The following is a 19,041-nucleotide window of genomic DNA, read 5'->3' on the forward strand; positions in this document are numbered from 1 at the left end:
TTTAGGTAGCCATTTATATGCCTGATTCAATTTTCAGACTAGTCCTTAAATGGATAGCCAACATACCTATTTTTGCTTTTACTTATATGATGTTCGCTTAGCAATAGATAGCAGGTCAGTGAGAAACTGCACTCCATTCACTTTGAAACTGACTTTAAAACAACTTTGGTCCAGAGTGCTGAATGTTCTTCACTGTGGGGTTTCTGTGAAATGTGACTGGGTGAACTCAAACCAGATTCAGCAGCTGCTGTGTGCCATGAATGTGCTACAATCTTGCAGTCCTATTTGTTTTTCCACTGCAATGTTGGTAAAATGATTTGATCCAGAATGCAAACAATCAACAGAAGTTTCCTGTTCTCTTTTACTCCAGATGTACATAGTCAACTTATTTAAGAACCTGATAGACCAGCAATCATGGAGTGATGATGGCTCGGTCTCTGAACGGTTGCTGCGCAGTACGTTACTGGTATTTGCCTGCATTCGCAAGTATCAGCCCTGCGTTGACAAAGCAGAGGAATACTTCAGAAAATGGATGGATTCCAATGGTACATTGAGGTTGGTACTCAGCAGTAATCAGTTTTAACTATGAACAGAGGAACAATGATAAGGAGCAGACCATTTGGCCCTTGATCCTGCTCAACCATTCAATAAAATCATAGCTGATTTGCTGACAACCTCAAATCCCGATTATCACTCAGACTCCCTCTCTCCTACCGGTGTTAAGAAAAGCACTTCTGAAATACTGACAAGTTAATCATTAAATCCTCCTCATGTACACAGACCTAACCCACATGCCACAAGTTCAGATCCAAACTCTAAAATAAATGGTATTAATATATATAAATCACGGACTTTTCATCACTCATATTGTCCTCCCTTTGCCAGATCTTTGATTGTTCCTAAATCTATGAATGTGTCATCTTGTAGTCTTCTATGTCGTCTTAACAGCAATAACTATCTTACCTATTTTGTGTCATTGGCAAATTTCACAACTGCATTTCCTTTCTTTCATTCAAATCACTTGGGAAAATTGTAAGAATTTAAGGTCCTAGCGATGACCCCAGTAGCACACCATTCGTCAAATCTTGCCAACCAGACAATGACCCATTTGTGTCTACACTCTTTTTCCTGTTAGCCAGTCAGTCTTCTATCTATGCCAACATGCTACCCTCTACATGGTGAACTTTTATTTTCCACCATAAGCTGTGATGTAGCACTTTATCAAGTGCTTCCTGGAATTATAATTACAGTATATCCAGAGGTCTCCCTTTATCAAAGCACGTTACTTCCTCAGATAACTCCAGTAAATATTTGAACTTGATTTCCATTTCCCTACACTGTGTTGCCTCTGTCTGATTACCGTAAATTTTCTAACTGCCTTGTAATAATTTATTCCTTATGACAGATGTTAAGCTAAGGTGACCTATAGTTTCCTACTTTGGCTCTCCTTCACTTTTTGCACAAACAATTTATAATACCATTGGTTATGTCATTAGACCTGTAAACCCAGAGGTTTGGACTATTAATTAAGAAGAGATGGATTCAGCTCTTCAGAAATTGCAATCCACTTTGAAAAGCAATTGGTAGGTAAAGTGCTAACACCAATAAAACTGACCATGAAGCTATTGAATTGTCATTAAAATGCCCAGCTGGTTCACGTTTCTGAGATAACAAGGTGTAGACCTGGATGAACACAGCAGGCCAAGCAGCATCTCAGGAGCTCAAAAGCTGACGTTTCGGACCTAGACCCTTCATCAGAGAGAGGGATGGGGAGAGGGTTCTGAAATAAATAGGGAGAGAGGGGGAGGCGCACTGAAGATGGACAGAGGAGAAGATAGGTAGAGAGGAGAGTATACATGGGGAGGTGGGGTGGGGATAGATCAGTCCGGGGAGGACGGACAGGTCAAGGAGGCGGGATGAGGTTAGTAGGTGGGAAATGGAGGTGCGGCTTGAGGTGGGAGGAGGGGATAGGTGAGAGGAAGAACAGGTTGGGGAGGTGGGGATGAGCTGGGCTGGTTTTAGGATGCATTGAGGGGAGGGGACAAGCTGGGCTGGTTTTGGGATGCAGTGGGGGGAGGGGAGATTTTGAAGCTTGTGAAGTCCACACTGATACCATTGGGCTGCTGGGTTCCCAAGCGGAATATGAGTTGCTGTTCCTGCAACCTTCGGGTGGCGTCATTTTGGCACTGCAGGAGGTCCATGATGGACATGTCGTCTAAGGAATGGGAGGGGGAGTTAAAATGGTTCGCAAGTGGGAGGTGCAGTTGTTTGTTGCGAACCGAGCGGAGGTGTTCTGCAAAGCGGTCCCCAAACCTCCGCTTGGTTTCCCCAATGTAGAGGAGGCCACAACGGGAACAGCAGATACAGTATACCACATTAGCAGATGTGCAGGTGAACATGTGTTTGATGTGGAAGGTCTTCTTGGGGCTTAGGATGTGTGGTGGGGCTGGAGGGGAGTGTGGAATGGACAAGGGAGTCCCAGAGAGATTGGTCCCTCCAGAAAGCAGATAAGGGTGGGGAGGGAAAAATATCTTTGGTGGTGGGGTCAGATTGCAGATGGCGGAAGTGTCGGAGGATGATGCGTTGAATCTGGAGGTTGGTGGGGTGGTACGTGAGGATGAGGGGATTCTGTTTTTGTTGTTATTGCGGCGAGGAGGTGTGAGGAATGAGTTGCGGGAAATGAGGGAGACGCGGCCAAGGATGTTCTCGACCACTGAGACGGGCGGAAGTTGGGGTCCTTGAAAAATGAGGACATTTGAGATGTATGGGAGTGGAATGCCTCATCCTGGGAGCAGATGCAGCAGAGGCAAAGGAATTGGGAATAGGGAATGGCACTTTTGCAGGAAGGTGGGTGGAAGGAGGTGTATTCTAGGTAGCTGTGGGAGTCGGTGGGCTTGAAATGAATGTCAGTTTCCTGGTAGTTGAGGCCTGAAATGTCGGCTTCCTGCTCTTCTGATGCTGCTTGGCCTGCTTTGTTCATCCAGTTCTACACCTTGTTATCTCAGATTCTCCAGCATCTGCAGTTTCTACTATCTCTGGTTCACATTTCTTCCTTTTTTCAGGAACGAAACCTGCAAATCTTATCTGGATACTGTATGTGATACCAATCGAACAGAAAAGGGGGTCCTTTATTCATTAATGGGATGGGGATGTCGCTGGCTAGGCAGCATTTATTGTCCATCCCAAGTTGCCCAGAGGGTAGTTCAGAGTCAACCGTATTGCTGTGGGTCTGGAGACACATGTAGGCCAGACCGGGTAAGATTGGCAGCTTCCTTTCCTAAAAGGAATTAGTGAACAAGATGGGTTTTTCCAACAATCAACAATGCATTCACAGTCATCATTACAATCTTAATTCCAGATGTTTTATTGAATTCAAATTCCACCATCTGCCATGGTGGGATTTGAACCCAGGTCCCCAGAACATTATCTGGGTCTCTGGATTAACAGTCTGACGAAAGTACCATTAAACCATCACCTCCACCAGCGCCATCATCACTCCATGATTGCTGGACCATCAGGTTCTTAAATAAATCGACTCTTAACCATTGTTTTGAGGTGGATCGGAACATTATTCAGTTGTTAAAACAAAACCAAGAACTGTGGATGCTGAAAATCAGGAACAAAATCAGAAACTGTTAGAAAAACTCAGCTGGTTGGGCAGCATCTGTGGAGAAAGCAGAGTTAAGGTTTAGGTCCAATGACCCTTCTTCAAAGGGTCACTGGAGCTGGCATGTTAACTCTACTTCCCCTCTACAGATACTGGCACACCTGCTGAGATTTTCCAGCAGTTTCTGCTTACTCATTTGTAGAAAGCTAGAAAATAGTACAATGGTAGAACAGAACAGGCTGGTACACCACGAGGACACAAAGACATACCTCGCCCATCATCTTCCTCATTAATGCCTGGGAAATGCTATTAAAATTGCTGTTCCATGACCTATCAAACAGCAGCTTGACATTGTGATATAGTCAGGATTGTACATATTAAAGAACAAAGAAAATTACAACACAGGAACAGGCCCTCCAAGCCTGCTCTTATCCAGATCCTCTATCTAAACCTGTCACCTGTTTTCCAAGGATCTGTATCCCTCTGCCCCTGCCCATTCATGTATCTGTCTAGATACATCTTAAATGATGCTATCATGCCCTACCACCTCCACTGACAACGTGTTCCAGGCACCCACCACCCTCTGCGTAAAGAAGTTTCTACACATATCTCCTTTAAACTTTTCCCCTCTCACCTTGAAATCATGACCCCCGGTAACTGAGTCCCCCACTCTGGGGAAAAAGCTTCTTGCTATCCACCCTGTCTATACCTTTCATGATTTTGTAGACCTCAATCAGGCCCCCTCTCAACCTCCGTCTTTCTAATGTAAAGAATCCTGAACTACCCAACCTCTCTTCATAGCTAGCGCCTTCCATACCAGACGACATCCTGGTGAACCTCCTCAGCACCCTCTCCAAAGCATCCACATCCTTTTGGTAATGCGGTGACCAGAACTGTACACGGTACACCAAATGTGGCCGAACCAAAGTCCTGTAAAACTATAAAATGACCTGCCAACTCTTGTCCTCAAAACCCTGTCCGATGAATGAAAGCATGCTGTATGCCTTCTTGACCACTGTATCAACATGCATTGTCACCTTCAAGGTACAATGAACCTTGTGCGTCAATTTTCCCCAGGGTTTTTCCATTTACTGTATAGTTCGCTCTTGAATTGGATCTTCCAAAATGCATCACCTTGCATTTGCCTAGATTGAACTCCATCTGCCGTTTCTCCACCCAACTCTCCAATCTATCTATATTCTGCTGTATTCTCTGACAGTCCCCTTCACTATCTGCTACTTCACCAATCTTAGTGTCATCTGCAATCTTGTGAATCAGACCATCTGTACTTTCCTCCAGATCATTTATGTATATCACAATCAATGTATATCCTTACGTATATCCTTCAAAATCTCAGATTTTTCTACCATATATGCCATGTCTGTGTCCCAGTTTTACGAAAAGAGAATAAAGTAATTTTAAATAACATCTGCTTTAAATTCTGATGCTTAATCTTTCTCCAGTTTTTTCATATGTAGACTTATGTGCTGTAGGAACCTAGGCAGCACACTCTCACTCTCAACTTTAAACAGAATGAAGTAAGTGAGAGGCAAGACTATTCATGTTGAAATTAATAGATTGTTAAATGTGTAAGAGCTATAAGAAGATAGAGGTTTGGTTGTGAAGGTTTTGATGCATGAAATTATTGCTGACCTGATTTCGGCATACTGACAGATTCACCTAGAATTAAATCAATCCATGTTCTCAGTGGACAATGAGACAAAATGGGACTTGGATTTGCTCAAGTTGTGCTGGCTGATAGTCTGGAGGATGCTGCGGTCAGCAATATTTTAAAACATTCCACAGACATCATTTGAACTTCCTTTCAAGGAAGGAACCCTTTAGATTGTTCAGTTTCTCCTGTAAAGACTAGGAATGGTGCTGATCTTCCATTTTAGAATAAACTTTCAGTCTTGGCAAAGTTTCTAATTTCACTTATTACTGTAATGTAACAAATGCATTAATGTTCAAGAGCCTTGATTTTATTTCTCTATGATCACAGCTGCATTGATTTTGAGCTTGACTTTCCAAGTCTGCTGTTCACATTTTTGACCTAGAGATATCCTCTTCCTCCATCTGGTTTCCAACTCCATGTTAATCTTTTTATCGGCATAATATTGGCTATTTGAATTCGATCACGTACTTAATTTAACACCATGAAACTGCAGAAATTTGTTTTTCAAATCATTTTCAAAATTACTGACAACAGAAGCAAGGATTACTATCCTATTGTGTTTGAATCCCTTCTGGAACAAGATCCCACAGCAGGACAACAAGTTCAAAGCTCCTGAGCAGTTACTGACATCTCCTGTTGAGATCTTTCCTCTCCTCCTGTCTCCATCATGACATCATACATCATGTTTCACTAACCCACGCAGCCAACTTCTACGTTCTTGCCAGGACTGAGATGGGTCCTGTTCCGCTGAATTTATTTCTCCTATCTTACAACTTGGCTCCTCGCCCTAACCAGACTGGATGATGATGGGATAGTGTAGGGGGAGGGGTTTAGATTAGTTCACACGTCGGCGCAACATCGAGGGCTGAAGGGCCTGTTCTGCGCTGTATTGTTCTATGTTCTATTTTCTATGACTCTGTCATCTACATCCATGCTGACACACTTTTACTCCAGTGAATGGAATGAGAGTCAAGTAGGTTCTGTAACAGTGTGAGGTCTAATCTGCAAGGTGGAATCGATGTGGTGAGGCTGACAATTTAACAGTGAACTTGTCTGCACCTTTTTTGTCTGACAACCCAAGTGTTTTCAAAATGTTGTGTTTCTCCATTTAAATTAAAACAGAATTTAAGTTTGGTAAACAGTCTTTATTTCTTTTTTATGGCAGCTTACCTACTGATGTTGCATTAGCAATTTTTGCAGTTGGAGTCCAGACTACAGAGGGATGGGACTTCTTATTTGAGAAGTACAAGCACTCACCTTTTACCTCCGAGAAGAGCAAGATTAGAGCTGCCCTGACAATCAGCAAGAATACAGAGAAACTTCAATGGTAAAACATGTTAAGCGTAATGTCCTTTTAGTAATTGGAGTCAGCTTACACTTGTGTTAATTGATCTAAAGTTGCATGGTTTACTAAAAATCATACATATTCTGTACAAGCATTGCTGCAGTGACTAATTTGTACAGTAATAGAAACCTTTAAATACACTGTTCTTTTGTTTGTAGTTTTTATTTATTATTCTTTCTCCTATCAGTTCACTTCATCCCTTCAGTTTTGTTTCTTCAGTATCATGTTGTATTTTGCTGTTCATGCTTTCAAGTTAACTGTGGAAAGGGAAAGTCCATTCTAACTGACTCATAGAAGAGTTAATGAGTAACATGACAAGGGAGTTAAAATTGAGAGACTGAGCAGCGACAGAATGTGGTATTTTAACAAAGACAGCAATTAAAAATATGAAGAAGAGAAAATGACTAGAAATGGAGATGTTTTGTTAATGTTGCAGATTATACAAATGAGATTTGATAAAATAGATGAATTAAATAAATAAAATATGTGCTTTTTTTTTCCAGGGGAGAAAAAAGCTTTTTTAAAGGCCTAGTCTTTGTACGAACATTGTATCAGTACACAAACAAGAGTATTCATCAAGAATACCAGATGAATCCTTAAAATATTTCATTTCACTGCTTGTTGAGGAATTTATGTCTAGAGATTAATGATGTCTAAAATTGATTCATACGTCAGTCAGATCAGATTATAGTAAAATATATACTATAACCTGCCATTCCAGAATCTCTCAAAGTACTGAGTGAATTAACCTTTGTTAATTATTAGAGTAACTGTTGTTTATTACTAGCAAGTAATTACACAACAATAATATTTTAGTATTTCAGCATAGTTAGATCTTAAGTGAGGATACAAATATTTATTAGGCTAGGCCAATTGACATAAGAGATAACATGATCAGTTTAGTTATATCACAGAAATGCAGTGTTAATTGGCATTTTAATTACACTACAAATGTAATTTACACTTTGAGATCAGTGTCTGAGCAAGGTATAAATTGATGAGATAATTTATGATTCAACTCCACATGACTCAATAAGGTTACATAATCTATTGAAAAGTTTAAAGACACTGGGAAACCATTTCCAGTTAGAACACAGTTAGCAAGCTGAGTGCAAATTGTGCTCAAAATTGCACTTGTTTTACTGAATTGAATATTTTGGTTATCTTTCTACTCAATATCTTTGCATACCATCAAATCTGAAATCTTCTGTGAACCTGTACAACTGGACAACATTTTAGTACATAACCATTTTTCTTGCAATAAAAAAACTGTGATACTTTGAAGAGGCAGTTATATTATTACAGTTGAAATTTGGTTTATTATAAACATAATCATTTTTATAAGTTTCTCCGTAAATTAGATTTTCTAACATAAGATCTTCTGAAGGGTGTCTATGAGTGCCTGTACGCCTTAAAAAAATGTTATTTGTGGGAGTCTCCTTGAAGCCAAACAGGTACAATTAGTGAACATCACTGTTGTAATTTATTTGACAAATTTGTAGACAGAGCTAGGTTCTAGCACAAAGATTTTTAAACTAGTGCAAGAGTTTGCAGTGATGAAACTTATGCTGAGTGCAGTGTACACTTTAAATTCAGTAATCCTTTGCAGTAATTGTTGAACAAAATCATGGAGACAGTCCAGCTCAAACCAGTGGAATCTCTGCCTTTGTATGGTCATTGGCAAAATTGTTTCCTAAACCTGTACATCCACATGAGATGAGTGAGTTGTATCGCCTTATTTTCAGATGATGTATTGATCTCCTGAGATATCAGACTGATGTCTGTCAAGGAATTATTTGTTCTTCTGGACCTGCTGGCCTGAATATGACCAACTGTCTCCAGGAAACTTGTACTTCAAAGTGAAGCATTTATTTTCAAGTTAAATTATAACTTAAATCTCTTAACTTCTGTAACTATTTTGTCTTTATGTCAGATATGGCATGTCTGATTTTACAAACTATCTGTCTACTTAAAGCTCCCAAGGGTAGATTTTAACTTTACCCATTGTGTAAATCAGATTATAATGAATTGGCAGCTTGATTCAGATATCTTCTGAATTCACTTTCACTGAAGTATATGCAGTCTCAGAAAATGTAAGGCAGACTGATGATTTCCTGTGTTCATTTTTACACTAATTCACCAAGTGTAAATCTATCTCATAACCCTTTTATTACAAAGAGCAGTGAAAACATTGAGCTAAGTTAAGATTGAACATTAAGAACATTTATACCAAAAGTACAATCTTTAATACACAGCATTACATAGAAATCTAATCCATTTAATTGACCTATCTCAGTGATCACTGGTAAAAAGTTCAAGCTTTTTGTTATGCATCACAGCTTTCTAGCCATATTCATATTGACATATATTTTTATATATATATTCATTGGAAACGTAATTTTTTTGTCTTATAATCAGGTTAATGGACCAAAGTTTGCAAGATGACATTATCAAAACACAAGATCTGCCTTCAATTGTTACATTAGTGAGCAGAAATCCAACTGGATATCGTCTTGCTTGGGAATTTTTTAAGAAGAACTGGAACAAGTTAATAGAAAAGTATGTATTATTATATTAGTTTCTAATAACAATTGGAATTTGTTTCCATTTTGAGAATAATCCAGAAACTCTGCCCTATTAGGTTTTAGATGTAAATTATACAATATACTCCTGTCTTTTTCTGAAGAAGTGTCTAGGCCCAAAACGTCAGCCTTCCCGCTCCTCTGATGCTGCTTGGCCTGCTGTGTTCATCCAGCTCTGCACCTTGTTACCTCGGGTAAACAGGCAGCCAGATTAGTAAGACAACACCCCAGTACAGAGATGAATATGAGGCTCCTCAACCCTCAATTCATAACCCCCTCAATGTCCAACCCCATACACCTCCTCCACCTTTTCATTCATTATATTTTACACAGAACTCACCGATTACTTAATAACATTGAGACATCTTTGAGAAGCTCATAGAACTGTCAAAATACATAAACAGTACATAAAAATCCACTTTAAAGAAACTATAATCCTCTTAACAGTTCAGGCTTCTGTCAAAGTAACAAAGCTGACATTTTGCATGGCAGTGCTTCAACAATCCTTGCTCGGTAGAATTCTTTAGTGACTATGCTACTCAAAATTCATGCTGAGGTTCCATTGACTGACTGCGTCAACAGAACCTCCAGATCTGTATACTAAAGGTTTAGTTTTCTGTCAAAGGTTTGAAAGAGCCAAATAGATGATTGAGCTGAACTTCAAGGAAATCGTGTCACTATTGTGCAGTGCAGATAATGTAAAGATCTGGTATTCTGATGCATCTGATGTATTTTCCTTTCACACAATATTGTTTAATGGTCATTTAAATTGTCAAAGCCCTGTTATCAATCACTGCAGCAAAAACATGTACCTCTTTGGTAAAACATTTCATTTGACATGTGATGTTGGAAGCATCTTTTGAAATTATTTCCCATACGATTTCATACACGATATAGTATTTCAGCCTTGGTTCATGACACCTCTGAGCCAATAGGATACCCATCTCCTTCTGAAGTCAACCTGGCATTTTGAACATTGTAGAAGGCCTGAAATTAACACTTCCACAGCGCCGTGACAGTTGGTTACAGTCACATGATCTGCTCCATTTCTGTGCCAATGATATTTGGCCGTGATGGGAATTGGAGTCAGACTGGGAGTAGCTACTTGTAGGAAAGTCTACATCAGAGACGTGGGGGATAACACAGTGTGGGGCTGGTGGCACACAGCAGGCCAGGCAGCATCAGAGGAGCAGGAAAGTTGACATTTCAGGTTGGGACGAGAGTGTTCAAAAGGAAATGAAGGTGTTGGGGGGGGGGGGGGGGGGGAGCAACAAGTCCAGAGAACCCTGGGTACTAAGGCTGGTCAGGTGGGCAGAACCTTGGTAAATGAGTTCATTCCTGAAACACATGAGATGATTCATTTTGAGAAGACTAACAAGGCAAAGGAGAACATGATGAAGGGTAGCCTCCTGGGAAATATAGTAGACTGCAAGGACCTTGTTGTGACTGTCCATTGAGCTTTGAAAATAACCAGGCTTCTGAATGAGGCAGTTAAAAAGCCATATGAGATACTTGTCTGTGTTAGTTGAGACATTGAATACAAAAGCAGGAAGATTATGATGGATCTGTGTGAGATTTTAGTTAGGCCACAGCCAGATTACTGCATACAGTTCTGGTCACCACACTGTAGGAAAGATCTGCTTGCACAAGAGAGGGTGCAGAAGAGATTCACCAGCATGTTGTCCAGGCTGAACATTGAAAACAAAATGGAGAGGCTAGGGGTGGTTTTCCTTGAAATAGAGAAGGTTGAGAGGGGCATCTGATTTGAGGTGTACAAAGTTTATAAGGTATATAGGTCAGGTAGATAGGAGGAGATTTTTCCCCTTGGTGGACAGGTCAGTAACCAGGAGATATAACATTAAAGGTTTGGAAGATATTTAAGGAATTTTTTTTCACCTGGAAGGCGTTGAGATATCTGGAACCCACTGCTTGAAATGGTGGTAGAGACAAAATCATCATAATATTTAAGAGATTATTACTAAATACTTGAAAGACTATAGCATATAAGCCTCGTGCTGGGAATTGAGACTTGACCAGATGTGTATCTGATGACCAGCATGGACATCATGGGCGAATGGCTTCTTTCTAACAAATTAGATCCACTGTCCTGTTAAATGCCCTATCTTGATAATGGCATTCCCCTCCTCCCTTTTCCTGGCATGCCTTATGCTAGCAAGCGGTATTGACTGTACCACCACAGTGAGCAATATTGTCGATTATTCTGCCTGGAAGAGGAAATCAAATGCAACAAATCCAGAAAAATAATGAGTTCATCAGCATTTGGAAAGGGAAAAGGTGGTAATGATTGTTTAGTAATCAAAAGTACACACCTGGTGGTAGAACACAACAATGGGAAATCCAAAACTGGCTGATATTGGCTGGAGTTCAGGACCAGTTGCTATTTATAGGAAGATATGTATTTTGTGGGTTCCCTGGGGAAGATAAACACAGCAGCAAGAAATTCAGAACCACGGGTATTTTTGAAAAAACTAAAATAAGATTTTCTGATTGAAATTGTATTGTTATTTGCCTTAACCCTTGTGGATCCTTTTCTTAATTTTGAACAGTGTAAACCATATTGTCATGGAGTACTGTCATTATTCATTTAAATTGCTCCTTAGGTTTGAACTTGGATCACCTTCAATTGCATACATAGTGGCTGGTATTACATCTCAATATTCAACAAGGCTTCACCTTGAAGAGGTAGGTAACAGTCAAAAAATTTTATTATGTCCTAATGTTGTAAAATGCAGATCTATCTTAAGAAAGTGCAGTATTCAATTTGGTTCCAATTTTTTTTAAAGATTCTGAATCACATTGCCTTCATGTATTAAGGAAAGTTCACGTACCCATCCAGCAACGCAAAGTCTGTGGTCTTCCTTAGTTTCCACTCTACTTCCTAAAGTTCTGACCCTAGTTGTTGTACACCTGTATATGGAGACAGCAGATCTCCCTCTGTAAATTTATGTAAGGGTCATGTGGGAATTCTTTCAGTTACTTCCTCACACATACTAACTCATAAGTTTTCTGGGTGTTCGTGAAACGTTTCCCACATGCTCCAGAGCAGTCAATAACCGCATGGGGTTCAGTTGCTGAGTGAGTGCATAAACGATCATCATTTACATATTGAAGTTCAATGACTGAGGAATGGTTTGAGGAAGAGTCACTCGATCTGAAACACTAACTCTGATTTCTCTCCACAGATGTTGCCAAACCTGCTGAGCTTTTCCAGCAATTTCTGTTGTTGTTTCTGAGGTTCGAGTGGTTTTCGTTTTGAGCTGGCGTACAATTTCTAATGAGAGATATTGGGAACTGCAGATGCTGGAGAATCCGAGATAACAAAGTGTGAAGCTGGATGAACACAGCAGGCCAAGCAACATCTTAGGAGCACAAAAGCTGACGTTTTGGGTCTAGATCCTTCATCCAGCTTTATTTAAATCCAGTTTCCATTGTTTCGGTCTCCCACATCCACAGTTCTTTGTTTTCTTATGTTAAGATAGAGTTTGTGGTATGAATGAATATGAATATCCTTTGTCTTGCTGTTGTTCTGTACTAGAGTATAAGTGACAACAATGAAAAGGTTTTACAATAGCTGTGTTTTAAAAGCACCATCTTAGGTACAAATCTTAGAGTTAAAACAAGTGTTATTATACAAAAGAGGATTAAAGGAAAGCAGTAGCATTACTTCCTGTTGAAGAATAATGTAGAAATAAGGTAGTGATAACATTGCAAAAAGGAATTACACTACAGTCTAATAAAGAATTCGAAATGGCAGCGCCTCAGCACGTGGTGCCAGGCCCAAGTCCAGCAACTGTCCCGCATCGTTCCGGTTTCCAGTCCGGTCCTCAGCAGCAACAAGGTTAAGTCGTGCTGAGCCGGGATTCACTTCACCTTGTGCCACCCAGGATTCCCCTGCTGCCGTCGGCCCACTCCATCGCTCCAGGACACGGCCTGTTCGGCCGCTGCTGTGCGGCTCAGCACCTGCCCAGTCTCCGATCGCGACTCGACCCCCCCAAGGGGGGTGGGGGAAGAAATACTGCAAAGAGGACAAAGTGGAGAAAAAGCAAGAAAGGAAAAGGAACTGGCGAGCAGAGCAGCTCTGACTGAAGTGTCTTACCCTGCCGCCATCTTGTTCAGTTCAGTTGGTGAGGATTACAGTTTGTTTCTCGTTGTGGAGTAGGCAGAGAATGGTGACAAATTTGAGGGCAGCCAAATTTAGGGAGGATACTCCAGAAGTCTCCACATTTGACAGAATCAAAAACTTTCATAAAGGTGAGAAAGGCCAAGTAGAGTGGTTAGTGCTGTTCCTTATATTCTTTGATTTACTATATGTAAATACACACACACAATTTGTTTTCTGGGAGCATTCTTGGCTTACAGCTCCTTCGCTGAGGATGTCTGGGGACAAATCCGACAGTCTTACCAGTAAATGGCAGAACTGAATTGTTGATTATTTGTATTTAAGCTTTGTGCTACCATGGGGGTATTGTGAGTTTCCTACTGAAATATCTGTGATTTGATAACACTAAGTTGGTTTTCTCTCCTACTCTCCCTTCCTCTTTTCCTGTTCTTTTCCAGCTGTGCAATATTTATGTGACGATAAAATGATGGAACCGTTGGAACAAATCACAAGATGCAACATTGGAGTAATTCATAATATACTTTCATATACTTTTATTTTCTTGCTTTGTGATTTGCAGAACACAGTTAACCAGTTATTCATTAACCAGTTTCTCTATTTTAACCACTTACTTTCATTGAACGAGATTAATTCTCATTAATCTGTTTTCTAGGTCCGAGGATTTTTTGAATCATTAAAGGATAAAGGTTCTCAGCTCCGATGTGTTCAGCAAGCAATTGAAACAATAGAGGAGAACATCCAGTGGATGGACAAGAATTTTATTAAGATTGCTACATGGTTGGAGAATTTAAAATCTCTTGATTAATTCAGTGACTATCATCCTTCATCCTTAGTCATTTCATCAAATACCTTGCAGAGACACTGTTCTTTCCTATGTTGTCTTGGTTATATTGTGTTTCAGATAAAATGTTATTTACCCATGCCCTCTACTTTCTCCAAGACTTTCTGTTCACCGCCCCAAAATCGATATCTTGACCATGAACGTTTAGCCGTTCTACACCTGTATCCCCCATGAAGACGGCCTAAAAGCCCCCTCTGTTTATTCCTCTCCTGCAGGGCAAACTGTCCACCTCCACCGACCCTCTTATCCACTTGGCAGAACTTGTCCTCGCTCTCAACAACTTTTTCCTTAACTCCTCCCACTTCCTACAAACTAAAGGGGTGGCTGTGGGCACTTGCGTATGTCCGAGCTATGCCTGCCTTTTCGTAGAATCCATGGAACAGTCCCTCTTCTGCAGTTACATTGGCACCATCCCTTACTTCTTCCTCCGCTAGATTAATGACTGTCGGTGCTGGCTCGTACTCCTGTGAACAGTCCATCCACTTCACCAATACTTTTCAGCCTGACCTCAAATTCATGTCTCTGCCTCCAGCTCTGGCAACCAACTTGGCACTGACATACATTTCAAACCCATTAACTCTCTCAGCTACCTCAAATGCACCTCCTCTCACCCATTCTCTTGCAAAAATCCAATTCCTCCGCCTCCACTGCATCTGCTCTCAAAATGAAACATTCCTATCTTGGACATCCCAGATAACCTCCTACTTCAGGGACTGTAATTCCCCCTCTCATAATTCATAATGCCCTCAACTGTACCTCCTGCATTTCCCACACTCCTGCCCTCAAAACACCCTCTCCCCAACCATAATAAGGACATCTTGTACAACCCCACCAAACTCCAAATCCAATGCATTATTCTCTGCCACTTTCTCCACCTGCAATCAGAGCGTACCACGAAAAAGATATTTCCTTCCATAGGGACCGCTCCCTCTGTGACTCCCTCATCTGCTCCACATTCCCTACCAATCCCTCCTCCACAGCTGGTGCCTTTCCCTGCACCTGCAGTAAGTGCTACACCTGCCCCTACACTTCTGTCGAAGGCCCCAAACAATCATTCCATAGCAGACAGGGATTCACCTGTACGTCTTCTAACCTGGTCTGTTGCATCTGTTGCTCCCGATGTGTTCTCTCTATATCAGAGACTAAGCAGAGACCTAGTGACTGATTTGTGGAGCATCTGTGCTCTGTACACGCCAATCAATATCACCTTCTGATTGCCAGCCATTTCAACTCCCCCTCCCCCTCCCCCTCCCTCGGCGACATGTCCATCGTTGGCAGGCTCCACTGCCACAATAAGGCCACACACAAACTAGATGAACAACACCCTGTATTCTGCTTCGGGAGCTTACAGCCCAACAGCCTCAGCATTGCGGTCACCAGCTTCAAAATCTCCATACCCACGGCCTCATCCCATGTCCAGCTCTCCCTGTCATCCCCACCTCATTGACCTGACACAATTTGTCCATCTTCCTTCTCAAACCCTTCCCATTGACCAATTTCTACAAGCCCCTACCTACATCAACCAATCACCACCCCACCTTCCATCCCCCAGCCCCACCCCCTCCGTCTGTTTATTTCTGAGCTCCTTTCCTCTTCCCCAGTCCTGCTGAAGTGTGACTTTGCTGCCCTTCAGAAACTGTCTGACTTGCTGTGCTCCTCCAGTTGCATATTTTATTGACTTTGAAAATCCATGTATAGTGAGACCATTGCTGCTGTAGAACCCTCAATACTCAAATATGGACTAAAAGAAAAATGATTGAAAAGACCTATTCGATCTAATGGCGGACTGTAGCAGGAATTGCTTTTGCTACAGAGGAAATATTTGGGTAACATATTTTTAACTTGTATTTGTTTTTGTTGAAGACAAAGAAATACAGCTCACAGTAAAACATGTTTCAAGGGAGATTTTCCTGGATTCTGAGGTCATTCTAATTTAAAATCCCACAGTGGAACCTTGAGCAAAAACTGCATTCTTAAGAACAAGATCATTTGCTTTGAAATGACACCCAGATAAAATTTAAAATAAACAGCCATTATCTTTTTAAGAAAAAGTTGTAGCCCTTTTCAAAATCTCATTTCATTTCTACTGTTTCAACAAGACATTTTAAAAAGGAAATTATATCAAGGCACAAGCTATAGTAGATAGTTAAATGTGATTGGTGATTCTTGGTACCTTAGTTAAGAATTTTTGAGCTATCATGGTTTATATTTGCAATGAGCACAGTTTTGAACCTGTTATGGATAGAATTTTAGGATATTTAGCTGTATTCACACTGCAGAATCTCTTCACCCCACACAAAGCTGGGCTCTCATCTCAGGACAGTGAATTGGGTTTAATAACTACGTGTGATTTCCTTAAAGAAATGAGTAGGTTGGCAGAAACTCTACGGTTGACAGCTTGAAGGCTAAAACCCTATTTCATAGAATTAAAGAGAATGCAGTTACCAAACAGAATTATTTGTGATTTAGGCAGTGAGGCGAATAAGGCCTTTTCTAATTTAAATCCTGAGCCAGTTTAGCTTTAAACAGTTAAACTAGAGAAGGTAACTCACTGTTTTAGTCCTCACGTTTAAGTAGAAGAGGTCTCAAAATTGTGAAATTATCGAGGTTTGACTTCTTAAAATTTTTAGGCTTTTTAAATTCTTTGTTTATTATGCTGTTATGCCTTTCTCTTTTACAGTTAGAATCTGAACTGAGGTTGCCCAACGTTTAAAGTTCTTCCTTCATATTCTGATGTCCTGCAATTCAATGGGTGGGTCATCCTCAGAAAGAGGGCAATTACAGTTAAACAAATAAAACATATTTCTCCTTTTTTGGAGGCAGTTATAATCTAAACCTGGGTCTTATTATGAGGTTCCACATGTGGCTTTTATTAGGTGAGTCCATCTGGTCTCACCGTGCCTGGTGCTACATCTTCTGCACAGGGTTCCTTTACCGGCCAGGATTGTGCAAACTCCAGAGTGAGTGCTCTATCTGAGGTCACTGGCCCTGTAACAGCTTTGTGGATGTTTTGCCACATCCAAGGCTTAACATGGTCAGGATCTGGCAGATTTCAGTTTGTTTAATTTCAAGCTCCATTGTACATTTATACAGATTTGATAAAGTTCTGGATTAGTAGAATCATAGCATCTTTAACACGAGAAATTTGCCAACTGGCCGATAATTAATGTGCAGGCTCTTTAACAGAGCTTCACAAGCTTCAGAAATCTCCCCTCCCCCTACCGTGTCCCAAAACCAGCCCAGCTCATCCCTGCCTCCCTAACCTGTCCTTCCTCCCAACTAACCCCTCCTCCCACCTCAAGCCCCACCCCCATCTCCTACCTACTAACCTCATCCCGCCTCCTTGACCTGTCTGTCCTCCCTGGACTGACCTATCCCCTCCCTAACTCCCCACCTACACTCACCTTTACTGGCTCCATCCCCACCTTTTTGACCTGTCTGTCTCCTCTCCACCTATCTTCTCTATTCATCTTCTATCCGCCTCGCCCTTTCTTCCTATTTATTTCAGAACCCCCTTCCCCTCCCCCATTTCTGAAGAAGGGTCTCGGCCCGAAACATCAGCATTTGTGCTCCTCTGATGCTGCTTGGCCTGCTGTGTTCATCCAGCTCTACACCTTGCTTCGTCGCCACAGAGTGCAGTGGATGCCAGGACGTTGGATGCCTTCAAGGCAGAGATCGACAAATTCTTGATCTCATAAGGAATCAAGGGCTACGGGGAGATTGCAGGGAAGTGGTGTTGAAATGCCCATCAGCCATGATTTAAATGGCGGAGTGGACTTAATGGGCCTAATGGCCTTACTTCCACTCCTATGTCTTATGGAAACGTCAGCTTTCCTGCTCCTCTGATGCTGCTTGGCCTGCTGTGTTTGTCCAGCTCTACACCTTGTTATATCAGATTCTCCAGCATCTGCAGTTCCTACTGTCACCAAACTATTCTAGTTCCATTTTCCAGCACCTGGCGCTTAGCATTTGCATGCCTTGGCATCACAAGTGCACATCTGAATACCACTCAAATGTTATCTTAGACAGACTGGCCTGTACTTACTAGGTTCATGCCAATCTTATATTTTTGTGATTTTGAATATACTTAAGAAAATATAATTTGAACATAGACATAAAACCCAAGATGGCAAAATATCAGTTGGAATGACACAAGATAATTTATAAACCATGTTCTTTTTTGTTCTGTCAAATGAAGGTATTATTTTTGAACACATCATTGTGAGCAATAATTCAAATGAAATGAGAGATTATGGAAGTGTGTGTGCAACTGATAACCTGGGCCCAAAATGGGTGCCATTTTCCAAATATGTCTGGTTGATAGGGAACTTTAACTTTTACAGTTGAAAAAATAGCACTGTTGATTTTGAAACAATGGAAATTCAAAGGTTAATTATTGAGTATCTAGCCATAGTAAGTAACTGTACTAAAACAGATAAATTTGTGGTAAGTGACTACATTTTAAAACTACGTAATTTGTTGTAAAGCACATTGAGGCATTCTCACATTGTGAAAAGTGCTGCAGTGATGCAAGTTCTTTGTTATTTTTGTGTGATAATTCAAAATTGTTGGCAATTTATTTCCTTAGGATAAAAATAAAAGTGTGCTTATTATTAACTGTGTTGAGCTTTTGTTTGTGTGATCATTGACTTTTGTTTACTGATAAAAGTACATTGATTTTACAGGATTATCCAGATCATCAAAATCTTAGAATTTCCTGCTTTTTTGTGATTCCATGGAACAATTTTAATTCTTTAAGTAATCAAATGCTAAAAACCAGTCAACAGAGTCGAAGTACGACGTATGGATAAAATAAACTTACTGCTTTTGGTATAATGAAATTAATCTTA

The 19,041-nt window shown here is 40.7% G+C and overlaps 1 protein-coding gene across 4 annotated transcripts in view; it reads left to right on the forward strand.

Moving 5' to 3' along the window:
- erap1b (endoplasmic reticulum aminopeptidase 1b) overlaps positions 1 to 18,808 on the forward strand; it is an 80,192-nt gene extending 61,384 nt beyond the window's left edge. For all 4 annotated transcript variants that reach the window (XM_048526893.2, XM_048526894.2, XM_048526891.2 and 1 more), the window contains 5 exons: positions 371 to 555; positions 6,448 to 6,609; positions 9,046 to 9,186; positions 11,831 to 11,912; positions 14,003 to 18,808. In XM_048526893.2, coding sequence (XP_048382850.1) covers positions 371 to 555; positions 6,448 to 6,609; positions 9,046 to 9,186; positions 11,831 to 11,912; positions 14,003 to 14,155 — 723 coding nt within the window. In that variant the 3' untranslated portion in view covers positions 14,156 to 18,808. The remainder of the gene's footprint in view (positions 1 to 370; positions 556 to 6,447; positions 6,610 to 9,045; positions 9,187 to 11,830; positions 11,913 to 14,002) is intronic.
- Positions 18,809 to 19,041: the final 233 nt, after the last annotated feature.

Source organism: Stegostoma tigrinum, chromosome 3 (assembly GCF_030684315.1).
Source record: "Stegostoma tigrinum isolate sSteTig4 chromosome 3, sSteTig4.hap1, whole genome shotgun sequence".
In the NCBI taxonomy this organism is placed as follows: Eukaryota; Metazoa; Chordata; class Chondrichthyes; order Orectolobiformes; family Stegostomatidae; genus Stegostoma; species Stegostoma tigrinum.